At 47.6% G+C, this 26,756-nt stretch overlaps 1 protein-coding gene across 2 annotated transcripts in view; it reads left to right on the forward strand.

Annotated features, from left to right (window-relative positions):
• The window catches only part of IGSF3 (immunoglobulin superfamily member 3), a 110,637-nt gene that overhangs the window by 23,978 nt on the left and 59,903 nt on the right, over positions 1-26,756 (forward strand). For both annotated transcript variants that reach the window (XM_026093331.2, XM_026093332.2), the window contains exon 2: positions 6,363-6,740. In XM_026093331.2, coding sequence (XP_025949116.2) covers positions 6,363-6,740 — 378 coding nt within the window. The remainder of the gene's footprint in view (positions 1-6,362; positions 6,741-26,756) is intronic.

Here is a 26,756-nt window from a genome sequence, read left to right on the forward strand (position 1 = left end):
TTGGCGTTTGCACCTGCTCTTGGGTTGTGTGTGCCCAGAGCATCTTTCAGGCTAGGAAGTAGTTGTTTTAACCTAACTGCTCTTTAGTGCTTGTTTGAATTGTCTTCATTACTAGGTACTTTCTGCCAGGGCCTGTGGTTTACTGCAGGTGCTGATTTGTAGTAGCCAAATAGGATTTATGCACGTTTCTCTTTCCTTGCCTGTGTGCAAGCACAGGTTCACACTACAGTTCTGAATGTGTTTTGGAGGAACCAGCTTAGCTGGCTGTGTTCAGAGCCTGAATTGCTATGTTTCTACAGGAAAAAGCTGAAATCTTTTTTTACCTTCTCTTGTATTATAGCCCACGCATAGCCTGCAGGCCTGATGTGACCCATATGGCTAAAGAGTACAGTCTGCAATTAATACAGTTTGTAAAGGGACATAACAGCTGTACCAGTTCAGTTTAGGAGTTCACCTAACTCAGTATCACAGTTTAAGAACTGGCTGTAGGCAGACAGCTAGTCAATTATAGCTCATTTTAAGTCTCCTGATTTTAGTGAGATCTACCTTTATAGTAGTCCTCTTTTAAGTGCTTGTCCCATCTTCATCTGAACTCACTTAAACTTTCTGTATCCCCAAATCCCTAGGCAAGTAGTTCCCCAGATCTGCTCTGTGCAGTGGGAACAAGCTCCCTCTTTGTTCTGAACCTGAATCCTACTAAGTTTGGTTGAGGGCCCTTGGTTTCTGAACTGGAAAAGATGGTAAACAGTCAATTCTTGACTACCCTCTCCATGGTATGTGTAACTTTATAGACTTCTATCAGATCCCCTCAAAATCATCTCTTTTGCAGATTGAAGAGCCTTAACTTGCTGCATCTTTCTTTTTGTGGAAGTCATTCCCAACTTCGATCATGCTGGTTGCTCTTCTGTGAGCCTCTTCCAGGAGCACCTGTAAATGGAGCAGACAGCAGCAACAAAGAAAACCTCAGATGTCCTGTACGTGTTTGCACAAGGGACAGAGAGAGGAAGAAGAGGAATCTCTATGGAAATGTTGCTGATAACTGTAGTCAAAGGCACAAAGTATTTTTTAAAGGAGAATTTAAGATTAGTATGCAGTTCACTTTCTGACAAGTACTGCTTTGGAGCCTTTAAGTGAGGAACACTGTGCTTTAAAGCTGCAGGAGTGGAAAAAGACCCTCAAGCTACATAATCTGTTTGGTGTTCAGAGCTATCAGCCCTATGCTTTTGAGGAAAATATAAAGACTTTGAGGGGGCCTAGTGATTAGAGACGTAGGATGATATTCCTTCAACAGCAAAGGTTTCTCTTTTAAATTAAAGATATGTCGACAGTGACTGTTGATTTATAAGCTATCTTGATGCAACTTGCTCTGATGCCTCTGAGTGTGGTGTAGGTGTAACATAAACTTTATAAAATGGGGAGAGTGTTTGTGCAAGGAGTTCCTGGTCATTCTGTCTCTGATTTTTAGTTGTTCTTTTGGCGTATCAATGTTGTGGTAGAGTTTCTGTTTGCACAGCCATCCTTTTTGTTCCACCCACTTATCCCTTGTGATGGACCTTGAATTGATGTTGTCAGGTACAATTTTGCATGTCTGTCCTTATAAAAGGGACCCAAAGGTCCCCCTCCTCCCCAAAAAGTATGTGCTTGGCACTTTCTGAAATGGAACGTCTTCCACGTTTCAAATCATGCACCTGAAGTGACCAGTTCTGTCTGAAAAACCTGAGCTCTGAGCTCTACATGTCTCCAGATGGAAAGGTTAGGTGGTGCCATAGTCAGCTGACATTACTGTATGGGTGTAAATTTTGAAAAGAGAGTGTGTATTCAGAACCTGTGTTGCAACGCTCCTGGGTGAAGTGCATCTGGTAGAGGAATGCACAACGCTGCTTTCTTGTCCTTAGGTTGAATGGAGAGGCATTTAAGCCTTGGCTGAAATATGAAAAAGTGAGCGACTCGGACGTGACATTTCTCTCCTGTCTGGATCCCCTTGCCTTGCAGAAAAAGCTGTCCCTTTTCACCCGCTTTTCAGAAGCCTTTAACATGAGAAAGGCCATAGTCCCTGGAGAGGGTTTGTGGAGAGGCGCCGGGCTTGGGAGTCCTCCTCCATCCCCTGGCTGCCTGACCTTGAGTCTTACTGCAGGGCTGCTGTGCTTCTGCCTCCTTCTCCCCCCACGTGCCTCCTTTCTCCAAAACAGGGCCTGGGAGACACGTAAGCCAGAGGGAAGTGCTAAGAGCTGCCTGGTTGTTGTTTTGCTTGTTCTTACCTCAAAAGGCCCACAACAATAACCCTCATCTGTAGGGGATGAGGATCAGGGAACGCTCTCTCCTTATCGGGAGGGATTTGCTGCTTTTTGGAAAATAGCAGATGCATAAACCTATCATTTCTTATTTATTTTAAAGTAGCTCTTGGCTCTCTACCTCCTCCATATCAGCCCTGCAAAGCAAGCATTGTCAGTAAATTATATTGGATTTGCAATTAAAAGCCAGCTGTGCCAATGAAGTACCAGCCAAATGCCAACCGTAACCGTCTCCTAGGCTTCCTAAGGGAGCACAAAACTCTTCCTTCAGTGAGCTCTCCTCTCACTTCAAGAGGAGAAGGTAAGAGTTTAAAATGGGATCTCAGGCATATTATTTTTGTTAATCAAAGTGTTTGCTCACTAAGAAATGTTGTTATTTCCTTGATATTGTGTATGCATGGGTACAGCAATTCCTAGAGCCAGAAAACTGCCAAACACTTCACTGTGCAAAAAGTTAACCATCTGGGGAGGAAACTTAATCATGGATGTCTGTCTCACGCTGGTTGTTTTTCTCTCTCCCTATCTCAGTTAAAAGAATTTGTTTGAGAAGTATTTTTGCTTCTGCTATGTGGATTTTCTTTAAGTGTGGAGAAGCTCTTGTGCCTGTTTGTGTTAAACAAGGATTTGCAAGTAGGCAGGGGGAAGAGCACTGCAGACTCGCTGCTTCCTGCCCCTCTGAAAATCTCTCCTGTCCAACCCACAAGCTTTCGTGTCCCAGCTCTCAGAAGCTGAGCAGAAACTTGCTGCAAGTTGTAGCAAAACCTTGGCAGTTTTGTCTTCCTTCCACCTCAGAGATGGGCAGGGCTCTTCCTGCACCGGCTTTTCCTGCACCGGCTTTTCTTGTTCCTGAGCTGTTCTGGTGCTTAGAGCTGGATCAGAAAATGGGGAGCTCTTCTACTCCTAGCAGCCCATTTTGTCTGGATCGGCAAAGCGGGGTGGGAAACTGCAGCAATCTGCACAGAGGTGAGGAGGCCAAGAGCGAGGGAACAGAAGAGGAAAAATGCAGAAGGTGCATCTCTTCCGAACCTGGATTTGGACCCCTGATCGTGGAGTTATTGGCAGCGTCCTGGAAGTCATTGGCAAGGGCAGAAGGAGAGCGTGTTAGTGCTGACCCGTGACAGGGGTGGAATTTGACCGCTACCAGATGGCAGCGTACAACAGCCTACGGATATCTGCTCTGTGGGTCCCTGAGGTCATGATCTTGCCAATGGACTGTGGAAGGGCCAATGCAGGTCTCTGATAAAATGTTGTTTCTCAGTTGGATGGTTGGAGAATTCCTCAAAGAATTCCTATATAACACCACCAGTACTGCATTAAAAGCCTGCAAAACAGGGTCATCACCTCAAAAGCGAAATACATACCCCAAATACCCAAAACGAATGTTGTGTGTATGTGCAACTTTAAATTTCTACCCCTGCATGTTGCACTGTAGTGCATTTTTAATTGCATTATTGCATGCAGGATATCTGTATGCTGTAGCAAGGCTACATGTGTATACAGAAATTTGATTATGAGGTAATACATACTGCGTATGTAGTAAAGATCTTAGCCTTCATGCCTTAAAAATGTTTTTTCACATCAGAGGTTGTGGTGTTTAGTCTGTCCTTTGGATTTTACAGGGCAAGAGAAGAGTCTGTTCACATCTTAGATGTTAATTGTCTCTAGCGGTATCCTTCCCAGGGATGAAGAGACTGGTATAGCAAACGGTGTGGGAGGAACAGCCTCTGCTGTTCCTCTCCCTGTTAGTTTTAAACGTGCTAGCTTTCCCTGCCCTCCTCTTAAATCACGTTATTTCATAAAGAGTAAAAAGAAACATAATTTGGAGCAGCAGTGAGCTGAGCCCAAGTTAATAGTTTGAATTGCACTCCATCTGTTCAGTTGCATGGCCTGATGGATGTGCTGAACCCATTTTTCACAATTTGTTTTAAGCTGGTAAGAACCATCTTTCCTGGCTTCAGTCCAAGGTGTCTGTTGAGGGAAACTTTGTATCTGGACTCTGATGTCCAGAGGGAGGGGTTGAGTCAGTAATCTTCAAATGTCAAGCTACCTCTTTCACTTGCAAGTTGCTAGTTTTTGAGAGATTAAATTCTTGTATGGACTTGAACAAATTAAAATTAAAAAAAAAAAGTGTGTGTGTGCACACACACACACTGTAAAATTTGCAAATGTGATTATGCTGGACCTGTTTTAAATCGGCTTATTGCTGTTTTATGATTGCAAGTAAGCAGTCGCAGAAGCCAGGGTGATTGGCCTTGCCATGTGCACATGCTGCTGGTAACTCAGTAACCGATGAACACCCACCATGGTCTCCGAACCTCAGAGCCTTTGATGTAGCAACAAACGAGACAGATTGCTGTGATTTATCTGGCCTCTGGAGGGCTGTGCTGGTAATGTGCCATGAGCCCAAGGGCCATCCATCCATAATCTGTGTAAAAATACAGCAGATTGCAGTCAGCCTGTCTTTGTTCCATCCAGCAGTCCTGCCTGCAAGAGTTTGCATGTGTCCAGTGTGCAATACTCAGTCTTGATTTCCAGCAGCCAGGGGCGGTAAGTCTTAGGGTGTAGTAGGCCCACTCCCTCCTTTAACTGTAATTGTTTTCGTTATGTGCTAAATATACTCCTCTCACATAGAGTTTGAGTGCAGTGCTGGAAATGCAGTATTTCCTAGTATGTGTTTACAAGTGTAGTGGGAAGACTGGATGGAGAAGGTGTGATGGATTTGGGGGAAAAAGACCAGGGTTTTGTCCCTGATGAAGCACTGAGCAGGCTTCCTGACAGAGGAGAAAAGGTGCTGCTGTCAGGTAACCCAGAAATGCAGGGAGGGCAAGAGGGAGAGCGCAGCCGCCCATCTTGTATGCAGGCCTCTGCCTGGGTAGGGACGGTCTTGCCTTGCCTCTGCTGGGGTGGGCACCACGAATTGCTGCTGGACCATGTCTGTCAGGCTGCTCTGCTTGTGCTCACCCGCCAGAGGCTCATGGGCTGGGCAGCTGGAAGGATGAAATCTTCTTCCCCCCATGGAGCATGTTGCTCCATATAGTACTGCTGTCTATATATATATATACACACTATGTCTATACTATATATAGTACTGCTGCCAATTTAAGGAGCCCATTTTACAAAAAATGACTCTTTTGTCACAGAATGATTAGCCAGGTAGCCTTTAAACTAGGTGTTATTGCAGGAGGGACTGGAAGAAGAAGCAAGAGTAGTATTGGAAGCCAAGCCCTGTCAGTTTTAGTTTCTAGTCTGATTTTGTATTGTGTAACACAATACCTTTTTCTGTCTGGACTCTTCTCGCTACCAAAGAAAGGTTTTATGTTATCTTGAAACTGCTTTTTTCATAGGGCGACTTAAAAAAACAAAAACAACAAAAAAACCCACTCTCCTTGAGTCAGCAAGGAAATTGTGATGTGCCTGGGAGGTTGCTGTGACAGAGTGCAATATCCTGATTTTAAAATGGGGTCTGAGGGTTTCTTTTGCCAAATGCACCCGTAGGAAGATTGGTAGGCGTGAGGTGGAAGGGGTAGAAAAGTCAGAGTGCTGCCTCAGGACCGGCTGCTGGGACATGTGGTCTTGCTTGGAGATTGGCTCCTGGCTCCTTTATTGCTCTTCAGCAAGTTGCTCATCACCTGTCTGCCAGCGACAGCAGTGTTTGACCTTAGCTCACACGTCTGTCATGCGAGTTGAATAACGCAAAAGTGAAAAGCCTTCGCTCTGCCTGTAAAGTGGGAACGTGGGCATGTGACGCTAATGCAGCTGAGCTGTCCCCTCACTCGTTGAAGTATTGCTCATCACCTGAGCCCTGGTAGCACACTGCGTGAGTGTTTGTAGGCCTCTCCTCCCCCCTGCCCCCATAAAACTTGCTGCCCACGTCGCCTTAGTGGGGGTGGTGTGGTGCCCCGCCGGCTCTTTGTGGTTGCTGTGGCTCCAGGACGGGTGGCAGCCGAAGTCACAATGTCCTCATACTTCCCTCACCGACCGTGGCCTTGATAAGTGCCAGCCTGCCTGCGACCCCCAGGAGATGAGGGGGCACCTGCTGAAAAGTCACATGTGGCTGTTCTTCTCCCACAGGCATGGCCCTAGCACAGCGCCAAGTGACAGTGCAGGAGGGTCCCCTCTACCGCACGGAGGGCTCCCACATCACCCTGTGGTGCCGGGTGAGCGGCTACCAGGGGCCGGCGGAGCAGAACTTCCAGTGGTCCATCTACCTGCCGTCGGCCCCCGAGCGTGAGGTGCAAATCGTCAGCACCGCCGACCCCTCCTTCCCCTACGCCATCTACACCCAGCGCGTACGCAGCCGGGAGATCTACGTGGAGCGGCTGCAGGGCGACGCGGCCCGGCTGCACATCACCGAGCTGCAGGACCGCGACGCTGGCGAGTATGAGTGCCACACACCCACCACCGATGAGAGGTACTTTGGGAGCTACAGCGCCAAGATGAGCCTCGTGGGTAAGCTTCATGGCATGGCCTGCCACTGGGGGCTTGGGGAGTTGGGTTTCTCCAATTGCTCCGATTTCTTCTGCGTTCCAGGAGAGAGCAGACAGCATAATGGTGTAAATTACAGGGAGCAGTGGCATAAAGGCATAGGAAAAAATCAAGCTTTTGGTAGTAATAAGGCCTTCATAAAGGAGAGAAAGCAAGCAACATAGCTGGTGGGAAGGGACGTCCAAAACCTTGGCTGAAAGCAAGGCAGACTCTGGGTTGATGTATGCAGAAAGACAGAGGTAGGGAGGCTGCTCCAGATGGCAGGAGCTACAGAGGAGAGCGCTTTCATGCCCAAAGTGGCAAATAGTGCAGCAGCAGAGACAGGAGCAGTAATGAGCTGCACATAGAGGGAATCGGAGAGACAGTCTTCCTGAAGCTTGAAAGAGAGGGCAGTGCCGGAGCGAATCTTGAAACAGGCACACACGTTGAGTTGAGCTGTTTGTGGATGAACCTGGAGGAAGGTTTTTTTTTTTTTCCTTTGTCTGTTACAAAAATCTAAAACAGATACTGTAAAACCTACAGTGTGTGCATGGTGACTCTTTGACTAGATTCTTTGACCTTTTCAGACTTCCCTTGGTTTTTGTATCTCAAAATTAAATTGGATCTGAAGTCTGTAGTGCAGCTAACAGCAGTCAAACAGCTCCGTCAAACTTTTTGACTTAAGGACTCCGAAATGTGTTCCACGACACCTGTATAGCAAATTTAAGCCCACGGACGATTGGCTTGCTTTTCTTAGCTGCGTCTTATAGCCTCAGAAGCAGTCTGGAAATCCCCAGGAGCTTGTGGGCCTCTGGTTTGTCAACCACTTCAATATTATTCAGGCTCACTGGTCAGAGAGATTGGAGTGTTGCAGGTTAAAGCCCTGCTGACACAGGAAACCCATTGTGAAGCAAGCCGAGGTGTGAATTTGAATCACAAGAGCCCTCCTTTGTGTTGCGCTCCCTCCTCCCAGCTCACCACCTTTTTGTGCTTTGGCTGGCTTTCTTTTGGAAGTGTCAACATGGGCGGCTGTTGCAGAATGACTCTCCCACACTATTTCCCAGGGTGGAGAAGCCCCGAGGGCTGGAGTCCAAACAGTTATTTAGATGCCTGCTTTCCCATTTAATTTCACTGAGCAACTTCGTAAGTAAAAGAGGTAGATGCCTATTTTTTTTTTTAATGTGATTTGCTTCAGGTGCCTAGAGATATGGTTTGCTTCAGGTGCCTAGAGATGTGGTTCTCTTTCTAGTTTAAAGTAATATGAGTCAACCTTGCCCCAGTAAGCCACTTTAGGGAGCTAAACTTGTTGAAAACCGAACACCATAGAAAAAAGGGCTGTAGGTGAGGGTGGGGTTGCAGCAGTCTGGGTTTGTGACCGGGTTAAACTGCCAAGGAGCTGCGCCCTGTGACTTGCTGTTGTGCTGGAAGCCAGCCTCTAAGGCACAGCCCTTACAGGAAAATAGCTGAACAATTGAGAATAACTCCAGAATCACCCAAGTTGAGCAATGCACGATGACTGAATTACCTGCTGATGTGCGTTGTGGGGTGTGGTGGGTGGTGGAGCTAGCCTGAAGAGGATCTGAAGGCTAGCTGGCCTGTCCAGTGAAGGGTGGCAGGGATCAGACACGCTCCTCCTCTGCTTTTCCCCTGGAAGAGGTGGACTAGGGGCACAGGGAGTCAGCACTGTTTGAATTTTAACTCTAGGTCAGCAGCTTCTTCGGTGGCTGGCCCTGGGTTTGCTGGTGGGATGCTTCTGCTCTGTGCTGCTCTTGCCACTACTACGAGGCAATGCAATCTGGGGCTCAGCACCATAGACATCCGTGAACAGTGCCTTGAGGACATACACTTCAGGGCTTACGTATGTCAGAGATGCTCAAGGAAATTGATCTAAAATAACTTTTAGTAGATTAGTTAAAACATATTAAGCCCCTTCATGGATGCGCCCACTCAGAATTTGTGGCCCTAATTTGGTTTAGTTTAATTCATTTCTGAAAACTCACTTTGGAAGCAAATTAAGGCCACTTGAATTTTGAATGTGTGTATCTGTGTACGTGTTTGCTGTGGTTTAACTAAACTCTGAGACAAACTGAATTTTCCAGAATGCCCCCTGTGATGACCTGTAACTGACAAACTCTTCCAAAGTCCTCTGTTTTCTGGAAGTGCTCACCTTGGACAGTCCCTTAGGGAGCCTCTCCAGCCTACACTGGTACAGCTGCGCTGCCTCAGCAGCCTTGCTCCTCTCCATACCTCTTGCAGTGTGGATATGGGGTAATTAGCTGGGTGCTGATGCTTCTACATACCGAGAATGCTTCTGAACTGGCTGGGGGAAAGATTTGATTTGTCCATCCTGTGCTTTGTAAAAGCAACTTGTTCACTGTAGCAGCACCGCTGAAGGCAATGCTGGGAGACGTTGCAAGGTGCTCCTGCAGAGTTGTAGTTTCTCGCTGTGGCCACCTGCCTGCCCATTGCTGGGCCCAGGGCACCTATGCTGTGGCTGTCCCCTTGGTCACGCTGCTGCTGCAGCCCCCAAGGCATGTGCAACTGGGGTGGGGAAGAGTGATGGCTGGATGAGCGTTGTGACCGGTCAGTCCCAGTTGTTCTTGGAAAGCACCTGTCTTTGCTGCCTTAGCCTGGCGGCGGAAGTTGGCACATGCTGGTTATTGTGAAGTGGCAAATGCTAGGGCAACTGGGCTGGTTTGGGGAGTGTCAGGAGGTGTGGGGGTGGGCAGGCAAGCCTGCGGAGATGTTTTCATCCTCTTTCTGCAGGGAAAAGGATGTGGGCAGTTGTTCCCTGTGTCTCCATTAGTTTGAACTGGTGCTGGCTTCAGTACCCTCGAGTGGAGGAGACTAGGAGAATGAGTCTTGAAGCCCTGCTGAAGTTCCTGCATGGATTGCAAGGACTATGAGGGAAATGATGTACCATGAGCTCTCCGAGAGCCTGCAGTCATGGCTTGGGAATTTGGAAAATTTTTTTTGGAATTCATGATAACCCCTAAGAGATCTAGGTGATCTAGGGGTGATCTAGGAATAATTGATCTCCCTCATGACAGCTGTCCCTCAGTCTGTTTTGGCTGTGCTGGAAAGGCTTTTACTAGCCCAAGCGAGTAAAAATCCCTTCCTTTCCACCCACCAGGTTGTAGTAAGAGATACTCCTGCCCTCTGGCCAAGGTGGTGTCTCTGCTGGGCTGGGTAGAGCATGCCCCCGTTTTCTCATGGGTTTAGCTCTCAGCTACAGGTCACAGGTTTCCAGAGCTGCTTCATTGCTGCGTATAGCATTCAAGAAGTGAGTGCTAAATGAGAGTTATTGTTCTCATTTTCTCAGAAACAGAACCAAACTTTTTTTTCGTTCATCCAGTTATGAATTTTTAATTGACTTATTAGATTGAGTGGCTCTTTTTTGGCAGAAGAAAAGCCCGGAGGGAGACAGGTTTGTTAGCATCTCTATTCTCTCCGTTTATGTGTGAAATGGATGGCTTTGGAGCAGTGTTGATTTTCAAGTTGCTGTTCCGGGAGCTTTTGAGCTGCTGTGTCTGCAGTTTGAGGGAGGAGCTGAAGGAAGTTTTTTTTTCTTTTTTTCCTCCCCTCCTGCTCGCTCCAGGTGATACAGCTGGGAATTCTGGAGGAGCTCTGTGGGCTTGGGTGCTGGCTGGGATACTGGTGCCGCCACACACTGGTGGCTGTGGTTTGAGTCCTCGTAGGTACCAAGGTGTCTCGGCTTGCAGGAGAGGCAGCTGTGATGTGCTTTTGCTCTTGCTGTCTGAGCAGTGTTGAGGGATATATACCAAGGGCTCTTCAGTTGCTAAAATACAGCCTTATAAAGACATGCAAGTTGGGCTCGAAAGTACACTTCTATCCACACCATGAGCAGCAAGCATGCTTGTTTGTCCCTCTCCCCTTTCTGGTGTCTCTTCTCAAGGTCCTTTTTTGTTGATCAGGGATCTGGGCTAGGATCTAGTTCCCGTCAGTGGGCTCAGTGTTTCTGATGCCTGGAATAAGAAGTGCCCCCAAGGCACTCTGTGGGACTCTTGTCTTCACTGATCTGAATTTAGGCCTGCAAAAAGAGCGCTAATCTCACAGAAGCTAGGAATGAGGCCAGTAATCTGGCTCAGGGGCCTTCTACCGTGGGGAAATGTGTATCACATCTTAGTATTTTTCAGCAGTCTTCAATTCACTTATTGGCTGTTTCAAAAATGAGTCTCTTTTTCCCTATCTTGCTGCTCCTCATCTCCTCCCGAGGTGCATCAATGGGAAGAAGCAGTTATATCTGGGCTGTGAGACGTGTTGGGAAGAAGACCTTAGGCCATCTCAGACTGGATTGCAGGTACTGAGGGAGGCAGCAAAAGAATGGGTGCAGCTCTGCAGGATGCTGTGGAACCATGGCCTTGTGGTTCATTTGTGAGAAAGGATTACCTCACGTACGATATCTGCAACTCCATCGTTTGCCTTCAGAGTTGCTGTTAAGAGTTTAATTCCCCAAGACTGACGTGAAGTTGCTCAGGCTAGTTCATGCTCTTCTACTCACAGTTGGTGGGAAAAAGATTTTTAGAGGCTCGCACAAGTGGCATCACACTCATCTAACATCAGGCCCACTGTCTAGGCTAGTTGTTGAGGCACTATCTGTAGTCAGAGGAGAGAGAGGGGTACATCTGGAGAGCAGCCCATCCTTGTTTAAATTAGGTGCATCTTTCTCTGCATTGATTGCAGAGGGAACATAGATGCTTAACTTGGGTTAGGCAGCTACTGTCGAGGGAAGTAAATTCTTCCTTTAGCAGTTAAAGACTTGGCTGCTTTTGAAAACTTCACCCACGGGGCTCCTACTGATGGAAATTCTGGCTTTACAGTTGAACTGAGAAGACACTTTGGCATACTGAAGAGAACCCTTACAAAACTGGATGTATTAAATGGAGGATCTAGGGACCGTGGACAACTGACAGACAGTTATGTCATGGTCCTGGCCTGTTCCAAACTGGCTATGAGAAGTATGTGAGCTCTTCTTCCTCTTTCTGCAGAAGTCAAGAATGACAAGGTGTTTGCAGGGGATGAAAAGCAGTGTCTCAGTTATGCAGCATCACCACTAGCAAGGTGCAGTATTTTCCACATTGTCATGTTGTTACCCCCGTCCTAATATCTCTTGAAGTACAGGTAGAAGAAGAAATTTCTGTGCAGAAATTTAGGTTGTGAATCTGTGTGGTTCTGGGCATCCTGAGGTACTGGTCCATGTGTCTCATCTTCTGTCAATGGGCAAATAAACTTGTGTTTTGCCACTGGGTAACAATGAACACATGGCAGTTGCTTCAGAATACCTGAATCATTGCAGATTTGTGCTCTGGTGTATCTCTGCAACGAGTCGTCTGTGTGCCTGTACCACTACTTAGATAAACAGTAGAGAGTCCCAGTTCTAACCTTTTTAGAAGTTCCAGATTTTTATCTCTGTATCTTTTTTTTATCTGCCCTCCAAAAAATGTTGAGCTCTTTTTCAGAATGAAAGTGATTTGAGGGAGGAAATCAAGCTTTGAGGTTCTTCTTAAACAGGTACTTTCAGGAGGAAAGAGGGCTTCAAAGTGCTTGAGGAGGTGGCAGCTCTTTTACTCTTTATTTCTTGGGAATATTGGGAAAGCAGCTGTACAGCATCAATTCTGAATGCTTTAAAGCAAAAAAAAAAAAAAAAAAAGGCATCGGGGAGGGGGTGAAACACAGAGCTGCCTGTAAGATACTGCAGATTGAGAAAGAGTAACAAACAGTCTCAGTGCAGACTTGAGAAATAAGCACTCAAGCACGGTTGTCTCAGCAGCGGAGGAAGAGCTGCTGTGGAACTAGAAAGTTCATGCAGGAACTATCCCCAGCTTCTCTTTCCTGACAAGCTTAGGTAAAAGGGGCATGGGTGAGGATTAATACTAACTGTTATTTGGTGGCTCTGCCTTCACGTTCTCAGCTGGGCTGCACTTCTGCTCCATTGCCCCAGCTGCTTCTCCACCCTCCCTGGGGCCATCTCTCAACGCCTCCTGGGGACATTAGCATTGCAGGGCATTGCCCAGAGAGTTTTGGGGAAATTTTGAGGAGGAAGGAGGAAGACCTCTGTCCATCTCCATAGCCTGCTGAAACCCAACTAGCATTAGTCCAGAAGGTTCAGAGCTATCACAATAGCTGTTGTACTGAAGTTTCAGCATCATGCCAGATTCAGGAGTGGTGGAGTGCAGCATCATTAGAGGGCTGCCTCTGATTGAAGTCAGCAATGGCAGTGACTGAGTTTGATCAGGTCCCTTCTCCAAATGCTGAGCTGCAGGAGTCCTCTGCACACCAGACCCCTGTCTATGTCCTTTGACTGTGCCTTTAGGAACATGTGTTGTAGGGATCCTTTCTGGACATGAGCTGTGATATGTGACTGTGCCCAACTTCACTGATACACAGTTAATTTTAAAAAAGGAAAAAAAGAAACCCTCCCCGCTCCAACCCAAACATAGAGAATCATTCTAGCTGATTCAGATATATTTTGACAACCCCTCTTCCTTAATAATTTTGACATTTGCCAGATCTGTGTGTCAAAGTCCAGGACTGGGATGGGAAGGATAGCTGTGGGGTGCAGCTGAGAAGCTTTGACAGCGTTGGAGGTAGAAGAAAGATTTACACAGGCTAAGCACTTAGCACTGGAAGGGAAGGAGTTGAATGCGTCTCAGCCTAGCTTTTGTTGAGCTTGCAATCAAATATCTCCAGAATTTATCCGTGGAGAGCTAAAGGGGGTATAGCAGACAAAAAGGAAAAAAGCAACTTTTATTTGCCCGTAACAGCTGCTGCTGCTTGTTGCCAGCAGCTTCTCCTCTTCTTTGTCAAAGGCTGCCATACGTGATCTGTCTGCGCACAGAGTAGAGGGGAAAAAGTCATGCCACTGTTTTGCTGTGTTTGGGAGAGCACCATCTGCTTGTGGGAACCTGGGGGGCACTCATCAGGAGTGCAGTCACTTCTGCTTGCATGGGGCTTGTGGACCTTGGTGGCTGAATTTTATTCCAGTTGTCAACTGGGCTGAAGGTGGCTTTGCTCAGGGGAGGTGTCAAAGAGAGACGACAAATTGTGCAGACAAGGATCTACTAGTTTTAGCTGAAATGTTTAGGGGCTTGTCCTTCTACATGTAGTAGTAGCTTGTATCTTGGGGAAGACAGAGCCAGGGTCCTCGCAGTGGTGCGTGGCAGGAGGGTGAGCAATGCAGACACAAACTGACACGAGAGGTTCAGACTGTCTAAAGAGGCTGTGCAGGCTCCAACCTTGGACGTGTCGGGATGAAGCCACAAGCAACCTGGTCTGACCTTGTAGCTGGCCCTGCTTTGAGCAGGTGGTAGGAATGGAGACTTCCTGAGGTCCCTTCCAGCCTGAATGCTGTAATCCTGTGATGCACTGCTTGGCTGGGAGGCAGTAGAAACCAGTATTAGGCACTTTTTTAGAGGGATAGGCATATGACAAGAGATGTAAAATGGCATGTAGTGGTGATGCCAGTGCTAAAAAGTGGCGTAAGATTGGTGATGTCAACAAGGTTAGAACAGCAAAGACCTATTCTGTGCCTTCACATTCTTTTTTTCTGCCCAACTGAGAGGTTGCAGGGGTTTCTCTATTGCTGTGCTTCAGTATGTAAAGACAGAACTCAGAGATCCTGAACTCAGTTTTCCTAACCTCTCTAAGGCCATTTCAGTGGCTTTGCTGTTTTCATAAAGTATCTCTCTGTTTTGTTTGGCTAAGCAGACAGTTAACCAAAGTAAGGTCTAGGATTGCTGCTTCTTGAAATTCCTGCTTTGTGAGTTGTATTCATCTTTCCCTGTTTGGGCTGTGCTTGTTGCAGTAATTAGTTCCCCAGAGGAATAAAATGTCCTTTGCTTTCAAACTCCCCTTTAGCTGATTTAAAAAAAAGAAAAAAATCAAATATCTCCTCTTAGGTGGTCCCTTGCAGCTAGGCTCAGGTTATTTTGCTCTCTCTGTCTTCTTTTACAGGACTAAGTTTCTCTGTAGTCATTTTGAAAAAATTTGACCCATGCTACTCTGCTTTTTTTCTGTTCCTGCTATGTATGGAAAAGGAGTATTTGGCTGTTAATGGGGAAGGGATGAGGATGGGCAAACATATTTACCTCTATCAGGTCTATGAGCGCAGCCGGGAAATTGTGCCAGCAAACCAGAGCGCCCAGTTTCTGGAGCCGTGGAGGGCTGGGGAGGCTCCAGGCATTGGGTCTCATCCTCCTGCACTGTACTGCTGGCTCACTGTGTGCCCCTGGTACAGCCCTTGCCATCTCCCTCACCACTTCCCAGATGGTAAAATTAGGGATAATAACATGCAAGCCTTTTGACAGAGTCTAAGCTAAATAATTGTAAAGTGCTTTGAGCGCCTCAGATAGAGGGAGTTAGAAACAAAGGCTTATATTTCTGCTCTGCCTAATAATGGTATTGAATAGGATCCACTTCCAGTCCTGCTTAGTCATTTCTGGAAAGTGTAGCTGCTGAAGCTCCCCTAATTTTGCCCTTCCTGAAGCTGTTAGGATAATAGGAGCTGCCCCACTGGACTGGGCCAGCGGTCTGTGTTGTCAAAATTTGGTGCTGTGTAGCAGATGTGTGAGAAGGCAATGGAACCACCCTAAAACCAACAGCTGGGGAACCACTGGCTTCCAGAAGAGCCTGTCTCCTGGCCAGCCCACTGTGGGATGTGGGTTTATAAAATCATTGGGGAGGCACCGTGCCCCTTCCAGATTTAAAACTCCTGCAGATAAAAGGAAGGCACTAATACCCATTAAAATTTCCAGTCTCTTCTTGTTTTTAATCTTGGCTTTAGTCATTTACAATCTGGCAGTGAATTGCATGGGCTAGTTCTTCTTTGTGCTTTTTAATACACTTCTTGTAGATACCATTCAGGTTATAACTGAAAGCTTGTAATAGAAATCCCTGTATGTCTTCACATTGCTGGAGAAAGTTCACTCATTATTTTCTGTATCTTTATCTTGTCTGCTCTTATTATTTTTTCTGCTAAGCAGTTCCCATTACTCCCTTTTTGTTGCAGTATGCCATCTGCTATTCTTTCACTTTGGAATTGCTTGCCTGTTTTTTATTTTTTTTATTATTGTATTACGTGATATTCTCCCTCCACCCCCACAGGTGCAGCAGAAGTGGAGCAAATTTTAGGTAGACCATACCTGAAAAAGCAGATAATCCATTCTGCCCACTCTCTCGCTTCCTTTTTTTTCCTCCCTCACCTTCCAACCCAGTCCCTTGAAACCATGGGGAATTTGGTGACATGACATGCTTTGTTTTGGGGCTCTCAGTTACGGAACTAATTCTTTCTTTTTTCCCATCCACCTACCCATGTCTCAAAAACCTGGCGTTAAACACATTTGGGGCACATAACTGCATTCCATATGTTTTTCCTAAGCTGTCCCTTTTGAGGTAAAGGTATTTTTTTGATTTAGCTAGCATGTGGAGAAGGTTTATAATAAGAATACTTGTCCTTTTTATATGCATGTCTTTACATTTTTATATATTCATTGTAAAAAAAAAAAAAAAAAAAAAAAAGGCTTTCTAAGATGCATTTCTAAAAATGTAAATTAATACAGTCACATCCAATTGCACAGCCCTGTGCTCTCAAATCTATGCTGGTCTTTAAAATGAGCCCTCTCACTTCTAGGCTTAGGATGCCTTTTACTTGTCATAAAGGGAAGCACAGAAGCCCAACTGCTGACTTGCCTTCAAACTGTAAAGAGTTGCAGTGTTTTGCTTGGGTAGGTTTCTGCGCAGTACTGAGCCTGAATAGTAAAATCAGACTAGTCAGTTAAAATGATCTTTGAGGACTAAAACAGTCTTTCTTGCAAAAAAAAAAAAAAAAAAAAAAAAAAAAAGTTTTCACAGGGCTCAGAGATTTGACCTCTAGCCTTATCTATCACCAGCTCCAGTCATGCTTGACTCCACTCAAGCATCTCTCAGGTTTCTGTCGTTGATGGGACCATGGAGCTAGCTTTGCCCCTGAGCTTGTTGCCTCCTTGGTGTCAGTGAGGTTGGCAGGCTGCAAGGTTTGCTGCCTGCTACTGCCTTGAAATGAGTTGCTACAAAACCAAAGGTCAGTTCAGCCCTTGTGCCAGTTCCTGTTGTTCTGCTGACTCTTCTCTCCTATGTTTTGCCAGTTCTTGGCAAAAGAGGTATTTGGTCCTAAATGCCCTGTTTACTTCCAGGATGCCTCTGAGTCTGCCCCTTTGAGAAGAGAAGGTGGTATAGCCTGTTTATGTAGATTGCCATGATGTCTAGGTGTTAAGTGCCAATAGGAGGTAAAGGATGCAAAGATTTTTAAGGTAAGATAAGAAAATCTTTAGCCAGAGGTTTTGGTGCATTTGAAGGTCAACTCTACCACAGCTGGGCTACTCAGGACCCTAGGTTGAAATTTTAGGATAAACCATCCTTCCCAAGCATGTCGGGGGGAGGCTTTCAGGTAAAGGTCTGTTTGCTAATGACGTCTTGAATTCAGCTTTTCCTTCCAATGTCCTCTGGGCAGTCCCCCAACTTCTTTTTCCCCAAATTAATGTTTTTGGTACAGTTTGTGTGTGCACAGCTGAAAAAAGCTCCAAGATGGATGGCAAACATGAAAAGCATGAAAGGAGAGTGAGACCTGGTTCAGGTGAGCAGGTTGTTGTGGAGTAGGTGGGCTTTAACATGGGATGAGCAGAGCCTGGTAGGTGCATCCTGCCACTTTTTTGTTGGGCAGGTTTCCAGGTACCCAAGGGGAGCGGGCAGTGGGGAGGCATTTGGGGCACTTGAGCTTCCGATGGCCATAGTAACTGCGTTGCTGGAGGGCAGCTAATAGGCATCTCTCCCTTTTGTCTCTACATCCCTCCTTGTGGCAGGTCCAGATGGAGTCGAGCTGTCAGTGCAGCTTGGCCACTCTCTGGCACCAAGGCCGCCTTGCGACCTGGTTTTTGACTTGCTGACAGACCCTGCTGGCATTTCTGGCAGCTTTGCTGGAATAATGGGTGGCAGGGGAGAGGCATGGACTATGCAGGTTTCTCTGCTTCTGTGCCTCAAAAGAGTCTCTCAGCTTTAAATGGGGAAATTGGTAACTGTGAGCGCAGCTGGTAACATATGGCACCCGTCCCCTGTCTTCGCAATTGCTCAGTGAACTCTGAAAGTGGAATACGGTCCCTGTAGCTCCAGCCAGCTGCAGCTCAGAGAAATCCTATAATGGAGTAGGCCATTATTCTATTACCAGCAAAAATTTCACATTTCACATTGCCCATTTTTCCTGCTGCCTCTCTGGGGAGGTCTTGCTATGCTTACTTGTTCCTCCCACTCCTCTGTTTTAATTTGTTTTCCCTCAAGGATTGCTTTATTTGTTCTCTAGCTCCAGTCTCTTAGATTCAGTTGCTCTGCATTTCTGTTGGTCGGTCGGCCTGCCATGAGAGGCAAGGGCAGCTGTTTCTGCAGTTGATGGTGATGCTTTTCTCCAGGGATCTTGAAGAGCAAGTAGGTCTGGTGGTGAATAATCAAGTCCCAGTGTAGCAGAGGGGAAATGCAGTGCCCATTGCTGAGCCAGTCTGCTTCCGCATTACAAAACTGCTTGCTAACTGCATTTGGATATGCATCTTTCTGTTTAAGAAGACCTCCCCCAACAAAACAAAAAATCCCTTAAAGTCCCAAACCAGGGGGGCAGTGCCCAGGCAAGCTGCAGAACAGCAGCAGCACAAAAAGTCCCCAGCAGCATTACTAATTATACATCAGATCATCATTGTTGTCCTATCAGATAGGATAGCACAAGGTGCAAAGCCTACTGCTTCCTTCTGCACTGTAAGAGAACTCAGAAACACAAGTGGGTTCCTTTGGGATTTTGGTTCTTTTCTGCTAATTTAGAGATGCTGCTATTAAGCATTTCTTGGCCTCATCCTGGGAGGGAGAGTTTGATCAGAAATGGTTACTGTGTGTTTTGAGAAAATCTGAGGAATTTCTTCTTTCTCAAATGATCATAGGGTCTCTACCCTGCTTCCAAAGACCACTGGAGAGCGGCAGTAGGACTGTTGATAGGGGCTTTGCAATGCTGGGGAAGAGGCTGGTGGAGGCTGGAGAAGACGCCCCTGTGTTGCAGGGGCATGTAGAGGGCAGTCTTCCTGGCTCCATCATCTTTAAAAAAACAACATCTTTATAAACCTCAGTCCAAAGTGAGGACTGGACAGAGATGAGAGCGAACTTGTTTGCTTTCAGTCTCAAAGCTCATTTAAGAAACACGTAGTCTCTCTCTGCTTCAGCATTTCCATCTGTAAATGGGCACGGAGTAGCAGTGCTTTGGTACTCCAGAGGGAGGCCGTGGAGTCCCAAGGTGCTGTACCACCCCATTTTCCTCTGGCCCTTCTCCAAAGCAGGAGCTCTGCACAGCAGAAGTATTTCACCTTATGCACTGAGAAGGAAGCCTGACCTGAATTAGGAGGGGGCTGCCCTTCAGTGCTGAAGAGCTGGGAGGAAAAATTTTCCATCTTGATTCTGTGGCTGCCCTGCCAGTTTAGCCCTATAACAGTTTTGCAATCTTTATCTGATATAGGTTTAAGAGGATTTCCCTGGGTGTAGCAGGATTATTATAAGTCAGAGAGCAGTCTCCAGCTGATATTCCTTCAGCAAGTATTTATTTTAAGTGGTTTTAACTGTATTTAATTTTTTTCCTTTTTTTTTTCTGTGGGTTATAAGTAAATTGTTTACATTATTCAAAAAGTAGAGCCAGGATAAAATGAAAGAATGTATTATTGCTTCCCAGACTGGGGGTGGTGGAAGGAAAGCAGCAGCTGGAGGTGGGGACGAAAGAAGATAAAATAGTAATGTTGGGAAAAATGTAACATTATTCCACGCGGCACTGATTAGTGATACTGCCAAACAGCTGTTTATAAATAGGAGCTGTAGTGGGAAGGAGAGCTGCAAGGAATGTATGAGTGCTGCAGGCACTGCTGCTCCATCGTGTGAGGAGGGGGTGACTGCTCCCTACCGCTGTCCCCCAAATCAACCCTGTATCAGTGGCCCAGTGATACTGGAGGCTGTGCTGCAGCAGCCCCGCTTCTCACAGCAGCCGTACACATACGGCATCAGTAGCACGCGGGTTTGTTAGTAATCCAAGCCATAAGATAGGTCCTCAAAACCGGCCATCCTGGGCAAATGCCTGTGGAACTCATCGTCAGCATTAGTGTTGTGGTCAAAGCTGGGGCCTTCTGTTTTCTGTGGAGCAATGCCCTACCTCCTGTGCTGTGCCTGGCGAGGTATTTATTTTGCCTGAGCATGGGACTGTCAGCTGTACCCAGCAGGCAGAAGCACAGGCTGCTGGAGAAAATTGTCCTGTGCTTTTCCCCCCGGTTCCTGCTGCTGCCCTGGGGCTGTGGGCACTGTGTGGTCCCTCCCCAGCTGTGTGGTGAGGGCACTCGTGCCGCCCAACAGCTGCGTTTGGCCACGCTGGCGATATTTCACACCAAGCGTGGTGCGCTCCCTTGGTCAAACCCCAGTTGATGATGCCACCTTCAGCCACCCGATGAAGAGAAGAGCAATGACAGCTTTTGACATTTGAGAAGCTGTGCCTTTGGTACCAGTGTCTCCTTTCACAGGCTGTTTCTTTATCCTCTTTGTCCCTTCAGCAAGACGTTAATGAAGGTAGGGTGCTGCTGGGCTTTGTGCAGATGCCCAGAACTCGTGCCGGCTTAGCGTGAGCCTCCCTCCAGCCCTCTGAGCGTGGATGGCATCCATCACCCTCGGAGTGTTTCAGGGGATGCTCGTGGGATGGAGTTAGCCCCTCCACTTGCTGTTGCTGTCAGTGAGAGAAGTATCTAGAGAGCCTGCAGAGAGGAGAGAGCAAGAACTAGCAGGATGAGCTTGAACAAAGATGCTTTTGACCTGAATGCTGAAAAAAATGTGATTTTTGCCTGCCCTCCAGCCCTAAAGAGGCAAGAGGTGGGGCTTCTCTTGCTCCTTGTTTAAAAACTGAATGAGCCTCTGCCTTAAGCAGTCTTTATTGGCTGAGTTAGTACTAATGGGATAGACTTCTTTCAGTATCTCTGTGGTCTGTCCTGCTCAGGTTTCCTGACATTATGTTTCAACATATTGCACCCTTTAGGGCTTTATTCATTATTGCATACTGGTTAAAATGATAACTTAGGGCTCTGCAAAGAAATGTCATAGCAAGGGATAGCTAGCTTGGGGAAATGCATCACAGTGGGCGGGATTTTCAGAACGGAGATTCCTCTGTCATTGGCATATTGTGCTGTGAGCACTTAATTTCTCAGGCCATGTTATTCATCATTTTTACATGCCTCTTCAAAGGAAGAAAATTCTGTAAAACCATTCTTAACCAAATGCATTTCACGATTATAACTTGTAACGCCAAATTTATTCTTACTGAAGGTGAGAGGATACAAGAAATCCACTTTGCTTACCATTTTGTGCTGCTGCATGGAAACCAAACGAAGATCCCAAAGCAGTAAATTACTTATCAGTGGGTTAACATGTGGCTTTTGAGCGTTATTACCTGCTGAAGAATCACAGCAGCACACCACAAGATGACCACAGTACTCTGGCAGTGCATCGTCATCTGTTGAACTCTTTCGGGTATGCTCATGCCACCTGACCCCAGGTGCTACTCCTTGCAAAACTGTAGGCAATAGTCATGCGTTATGGATGGCCAGCCTGACACTGCTGCTGGACAGTGGGACCACTCATGCAAGAATATTTGAATACACGGAAGAGAAAGCTAGTAAAGAGATGTGGTTATCAGAGGTACATGCTGCTTATTCGGAGAGACTCTGTGCTTCAGAGGAGCTCACTGTCTGCAGATACTGGTCAGAAAGGTCACCCTGAGAGGGGGTAAGTCACTGTGAGACAGCATGGAGACCCCAATGCCCACCGGGGTGCTTCGAGCCTCTTGTTGGCCCATTATATCAATGCAGAACATGTCAGAGGATGCTCCTCAACCCAAACCTATGGTTTTACCAAACGTAAACAGGAAGGAGCATTGCCAGTCATCCAGAGAGCCCCACTCTAGCTGCTTTGCAGCTGAAGCCGTGGGAGCGTATCCGGAGGGCACAGTGGCTGCTGGTGCTGGTGGCCCTGGGGGATGGATGTCCCCTTTTTCACAATGGGCTTCTGCCACCAAGCAGCTCCCGGGGTAGGTGAGCTAAGCCAAGGAGGGAGCTCTTCTGTGCAGTGTGGTCAGGGGAGTTGAGGGACATCTGCCCCCCCCCCCCCCCCCCCCCCCGCCAAGCAGGGGAGTGCAAGGCAGGTGGTGAGGGAGGTAAATAACAAACAGAAGATGAAAAAAAGAGAGCTGAAACAGGAGCAGGAGGGGCACAAAGGAGAGCGAGATCTGCAGCACCAGGAAGGTGAGAGCAGGAGGGAGCAGGGAAATGTCATGTGGTGGACAGGAAGACCTGGGGCAGGAGTCTGTAGTGTAGTGAAGAGTTGCGGGCTCTGCAGGAGGCTAGTCACCAGGCAGAGCTGGGACAGGGAGAGCCACGCATAGGGAAAGTCACAGCTGTGGTCAGCTGGGGCCTGCGTGGAAGGAGCCTGCTGGCTCTGTACTGTGACGGGAGGAGGCCCAGTGACTGCTGGAGACACGGCCCTGGCCTCACTGCCTGGCTTCCTCCGGCAGGGCCTCGCGGGGCTCCTCCCGTGCCTTTTATCCATCCTTCAGCAGCGTCCTGGGCACTGTTTCGGCCTTTCGACCTCAGAGCAGGCAACCAGGGTTTCAGCGCTATCTTATGTCGGGGCTGGCAGGGCCATCCTCATGCAGCAATCACTGTACCACCTCCCACCGCTTCTTCCTCTCCCCTTGCGTTTGGGGATTAGGAGGTAGCAAAGGAGCACTTTGAGGAGCTGCTTTTGAAGCGACTTTATGAGTAACAAGGGCGGGTGAGCGGCAGGTAATGAGATGCTGGTGTTCAGTACTTCCAGATAATTTCTACTCCATTATTTCTGTGGCCAGAACAGCTTGTGCTGCGCGTCTGTCCTCAGAGACGCGACGCTCGTCATATTGCATCTATTTCAAGAGGCTTTTGCAAAGGGTCTGATGCCAAGCTCTCTGTGGCACCTGGAGGCAAGCTTTCATGGGCTTCTAGTGAGGGACAGAGAAGCTGGAGGGGATCATGGGACCAGAGTGGTGGGCTGAGTGGTGGTGCAGTTGGGTTGGTGCAGATCAGCATGCTCAAGCTCAGCCAGAACTTGTTGCTTTAATAAATGCGGTGCTGGTTCAGGGTGCCAAACAGGGTGCTGAGCTCCCCCATCCACCCATAGCATGTTTGGAAGGAGTTTCCGCAGGCAGCACTGTCAAAGACCAGCTGTACAGGAAGATGGACTTGTCATCTCTTGTGGTGTGTTCAGGCCACAGGTTGCTCTGATATGGCTAAATCAAGCTGGATAACCATGGCCTGTTTGCACTAATAAGTTGTTTTAGGTGATGTGTGCCCTAGGAACCACACCAGAATCCTCTGCTTCCCTGTCCCTTCCCCAAAAGACAAGGAAGTGCTTTCCATTGCTACTAAAACGTAATGGTTGGAGCCAGCTACCACAGAGTCCCTGTCCTGTTGCTGGACCACTGAGCTGATGCCCAGAGGACCACTATTCTGTCCCCTATTATCTGCTGGTTGAAGTTGCCAAGGTTACAGTATACTGAAATGTCGATCTTCCTGTTGACTGGCAGGACAGAGTTGCTGTTCAACATTCAGGGTCGCTGTCTGGAGTACCAGGGACACTCATCCTGCCGCTAAAACCCCTCTAAACCATCTGGAGCCGAGCATGATTAATCTTATGAAACCTGACAGTATCACAGCCCAAGGTGGTATTGCTGCAGGCTGCTTGACTGGGAACCGTGTTCCTGCTATAGCAGCATGGAGCGCTAGGGATATGTCACTTGAAGCCTGTCATGACATACATCTAGCCGTTGAGTAGGGAGCATGTGAAAGTCTCAGTTCAGCTTCTGCCTGCCAGCAGCGTGCACCCAGAGCTGCCTCACGAAGGAGGCACTGGCTGCATCTGCCTGCAAATGAGGAGTAGCCTCTTGTTCTGCACTTGGTGATGTCCTGTCTCAGCTTTGAGCTGATGGTCCACTGGACAAATGAACGCTGTCCAGGACACAGTTCCTCCATCTCTTTTTCACCTCCTTTTCTGCAGGTACAACCGCCTCTCCAGCTCAGCTGAAATAATCGGGCTCTACAACCCACAAAGGATATTCCCAACACCTTGCTGCATCAGTAGGCCATGTCACTTTGACCCCAAGTGAGGACTGCTTCCCATTTGTCAGGACATGGCAGTTGGTGCCCAAGGGCTCAGTGTGCTGCTACCTGCACTGTCAGCATGCAGAGCTGGAACACAGCTGCTGGCTATGTGAGATGCATTTGCATCAGTGAAGCGAGTGTGTGGGGCTCTGTGACCCGGCTCGCCATCAACTATGATATCTCTAAAACAATCAGTCCCATGTTACAACCCAGGTAGGAGCCTATGCGGCTCACCACCTCTGCCTTGCCAACCGTTGCGGAAGTCTCTGTGCTGTTTGTTGTGGATCTGCCTATATTTCTTAGCAATCAGTTATTTCTCATACAGGCATTGCCCTCATTCCTGCTGGTCAGATTTGTGTTTGTCTGGGAGCAGCAGCAGGTTCTTAAACAGACTGACTCTTATGCCTTTGTTTCCTTCAGTCCTGCAGGGTTAATCTCCTCCTTGGCACCTGATTATTTGCTGCTGTGGGGAATATGCTTGGGTTTGCCTGATGTGTGTTTTTGAAATTTTCATTTTGCATGCGCTAATCCCTGTCTAGGAGCTGTGGCCAGGTCCTCGGTGCTTGGGGCTGAGGGGTGGGTTAATACCCAAGCCCCGGTGGGAACCTGCTCTTGAGGAGCTCTGTTGTTTCTGCCTCTCCCCAAGGTGTGTGGCTCTTGGGTATCTCTGAGGGAGGTATTCTAATGAACGGATGACTTCCTCCAAACAGTTATTAAGTGTTTTGTGCTCCCCATGAGGTAGAAGAGCATTAGTATCGCTGGCTTACCAGTAGCGCAGCTGAGGGAGCAGTGGCTTGCAGGGCTGCACCGTCAGGTAAGGGACAGCAGTTTCTCCTCCAGCTCTAGCAGGAGGCCTTGCTGTGAGCTCCTTTCCTCCTTGCCTGGCCATCTCTGAAACATCGTGGGCTTTTAAACAGTCAGCAAAACCATACCTGTACCACTGAGAGCCCCCGGCTCCACCTCCTGCAGTTAGCAGTTCTCTAGCTGGTGCTTCTGCAAGAAATGAGTCCACCAAACTTTTCAGGCCGTTTCTCTTCTTTGCTACCATCTCCTTCTGGCAGGACCCATGAAGATCTCCAAAATCACCTTTTCCCGTGTTCCTCTACTGCTCCATGACAAGGATACGTGTGCACTGTTGTTCCCCTGTACCGCTCTTGTCTTCTAGCTCGCTTTGGATGGAAGACACAGCCCCACTTCTGAGGGATGACTTTCGGGGCAGGGAGGGAGGGAATGAAATGCGGGTTCAGAGCACATGCCGTCCCTCCTCTGTACCCCCATGTGCTCTCCCCACCCAGCGTTACCCCTTTTCTCCAAGTCTGGTGGGAAGCAATTTGGGGCTCCCTGGCTCCCGGTAAGTTATCTGTTGTTTATGACGCTTGGTTTTCTTTCTTTTTGATTTTTCCCCCTGGGTGCTTTTGTCGGTGTGTAATTAGCTGGCGCTGCACCAAAGCGTTGATCCCAGGAGTGCTCTCTCGCTGACATTAGCAGCAGACAGTGACTAAAACAAAGAGACAGCTCAGTACGCGCGACATGTTCGCTTTGTACATCTCCTGCTCCTCACTGCTGTTGGGAGCTCAAAAGGGATCGCAGATGTGGAATAAATGGAGTGCTTTGAACAAGTGGCACTGTAATCCCTCCTTCCCCCCGCCCCTCTATCCCTCTTTTTGCAGACATTAGTTTGATTAAAATTGCATGAGCCTGCACACGGGTGTATTTTATTTTATTTTATTTATTTTCTTCCTGAGGAGAAAACGGTCTGAGGTTCCAGGAAACACCTCTGCCCAGCGGGGGAGCAGCGGGGTTGCGGGTGGAGTGGAGGGACTTGGGGCGTTTGCAAAAACTTTCTGCAGAGAGTTTACAGCCTGCTGCTGCTGTAGGGCTTGTTATACTGGTGAGACCTGCTTTTCCTGTGGAACACTAAAATTTCGTATATTCTCCTTTGCAGAGTGTTATGTGCTCATTCTTGGTGTGCAGCTGTAGTCAGGACAGACAGGGAGCCCATCTGAGTGGTCACTTGTAATTTTGGGGTGGTAGCAGAGGGATCTGAAAGGTATGGTAGGTATGCGGCTTGCTCTAGACTAGAACAACAAATCTTTTGCCGAGGGCTTTCCGGATTACCAATAGAGTCTCCATGGCTAAGGGTAGACATAAGCAGCTAATTTAAAACCTAGGTGACCATATCAGAAATTAAATCAAAATATTGAAAACACAGAAATTCTTCTTTTCCTTTTTCAGCTGGGCCTGTGCACTCTGGTTGGCAAGAAGTGAAGTCTTCACCACCATTTGCAGTAGTGTTCTGTCTCCTCTAGAAGGGGAGATTGCACAGAAAATTAATTGAGAACTTCTTATTCCAGTCCTATTCCATCTTTTGCAAACATAGTCTTTTTGCCCAATGCCATGGCAGTTCTGTGTAAAAACTGTCGCGTTCACTGATGGACATTCATAGGATGGACTCTGTCTTGTTGCCTGAGGTGGGACTGTACAGTATTCTGTCTTTGCATCAGGGTTTGCTTCCCTTCAGAAGGGCTTACTTTTAATGAAATGTTTGCAAAGCGCTGCTCCAGTAAGGGCTCTGTTACATGCAAAGTGCAGTTTCCTTCTGAGCACTCTCGCCGTGCCCTCCCTGCGTGTTCTGCCAGGCCAGCGTGGACCAAGCTTTGCCTTTCTCCTGCTTCTGTTTTTTTGGCCTGGAGGAACAGCAAAAGCAATGGTGGCCCTCCAATGAATAGCTTTCCCCCAAGTGCTTATCCTGGGGCACTGTTGG

The sequence above is a fragment of the Dromaius novaehollandiae genome, chromosome 1, assembly GCF_036370855.1.
Source record: "Dromaius novaehollandiae isolate bDroNov1 chromosome 1, bDroNov1.hap1, whole genome shotgun sequence".
NCBI classification, from domain to species: Eukaryota; Metazoa; Chordata; class Aves; order Casuariiformes; family Dromaiidae; genus Dromaius; species Dromaius novaehollandiae.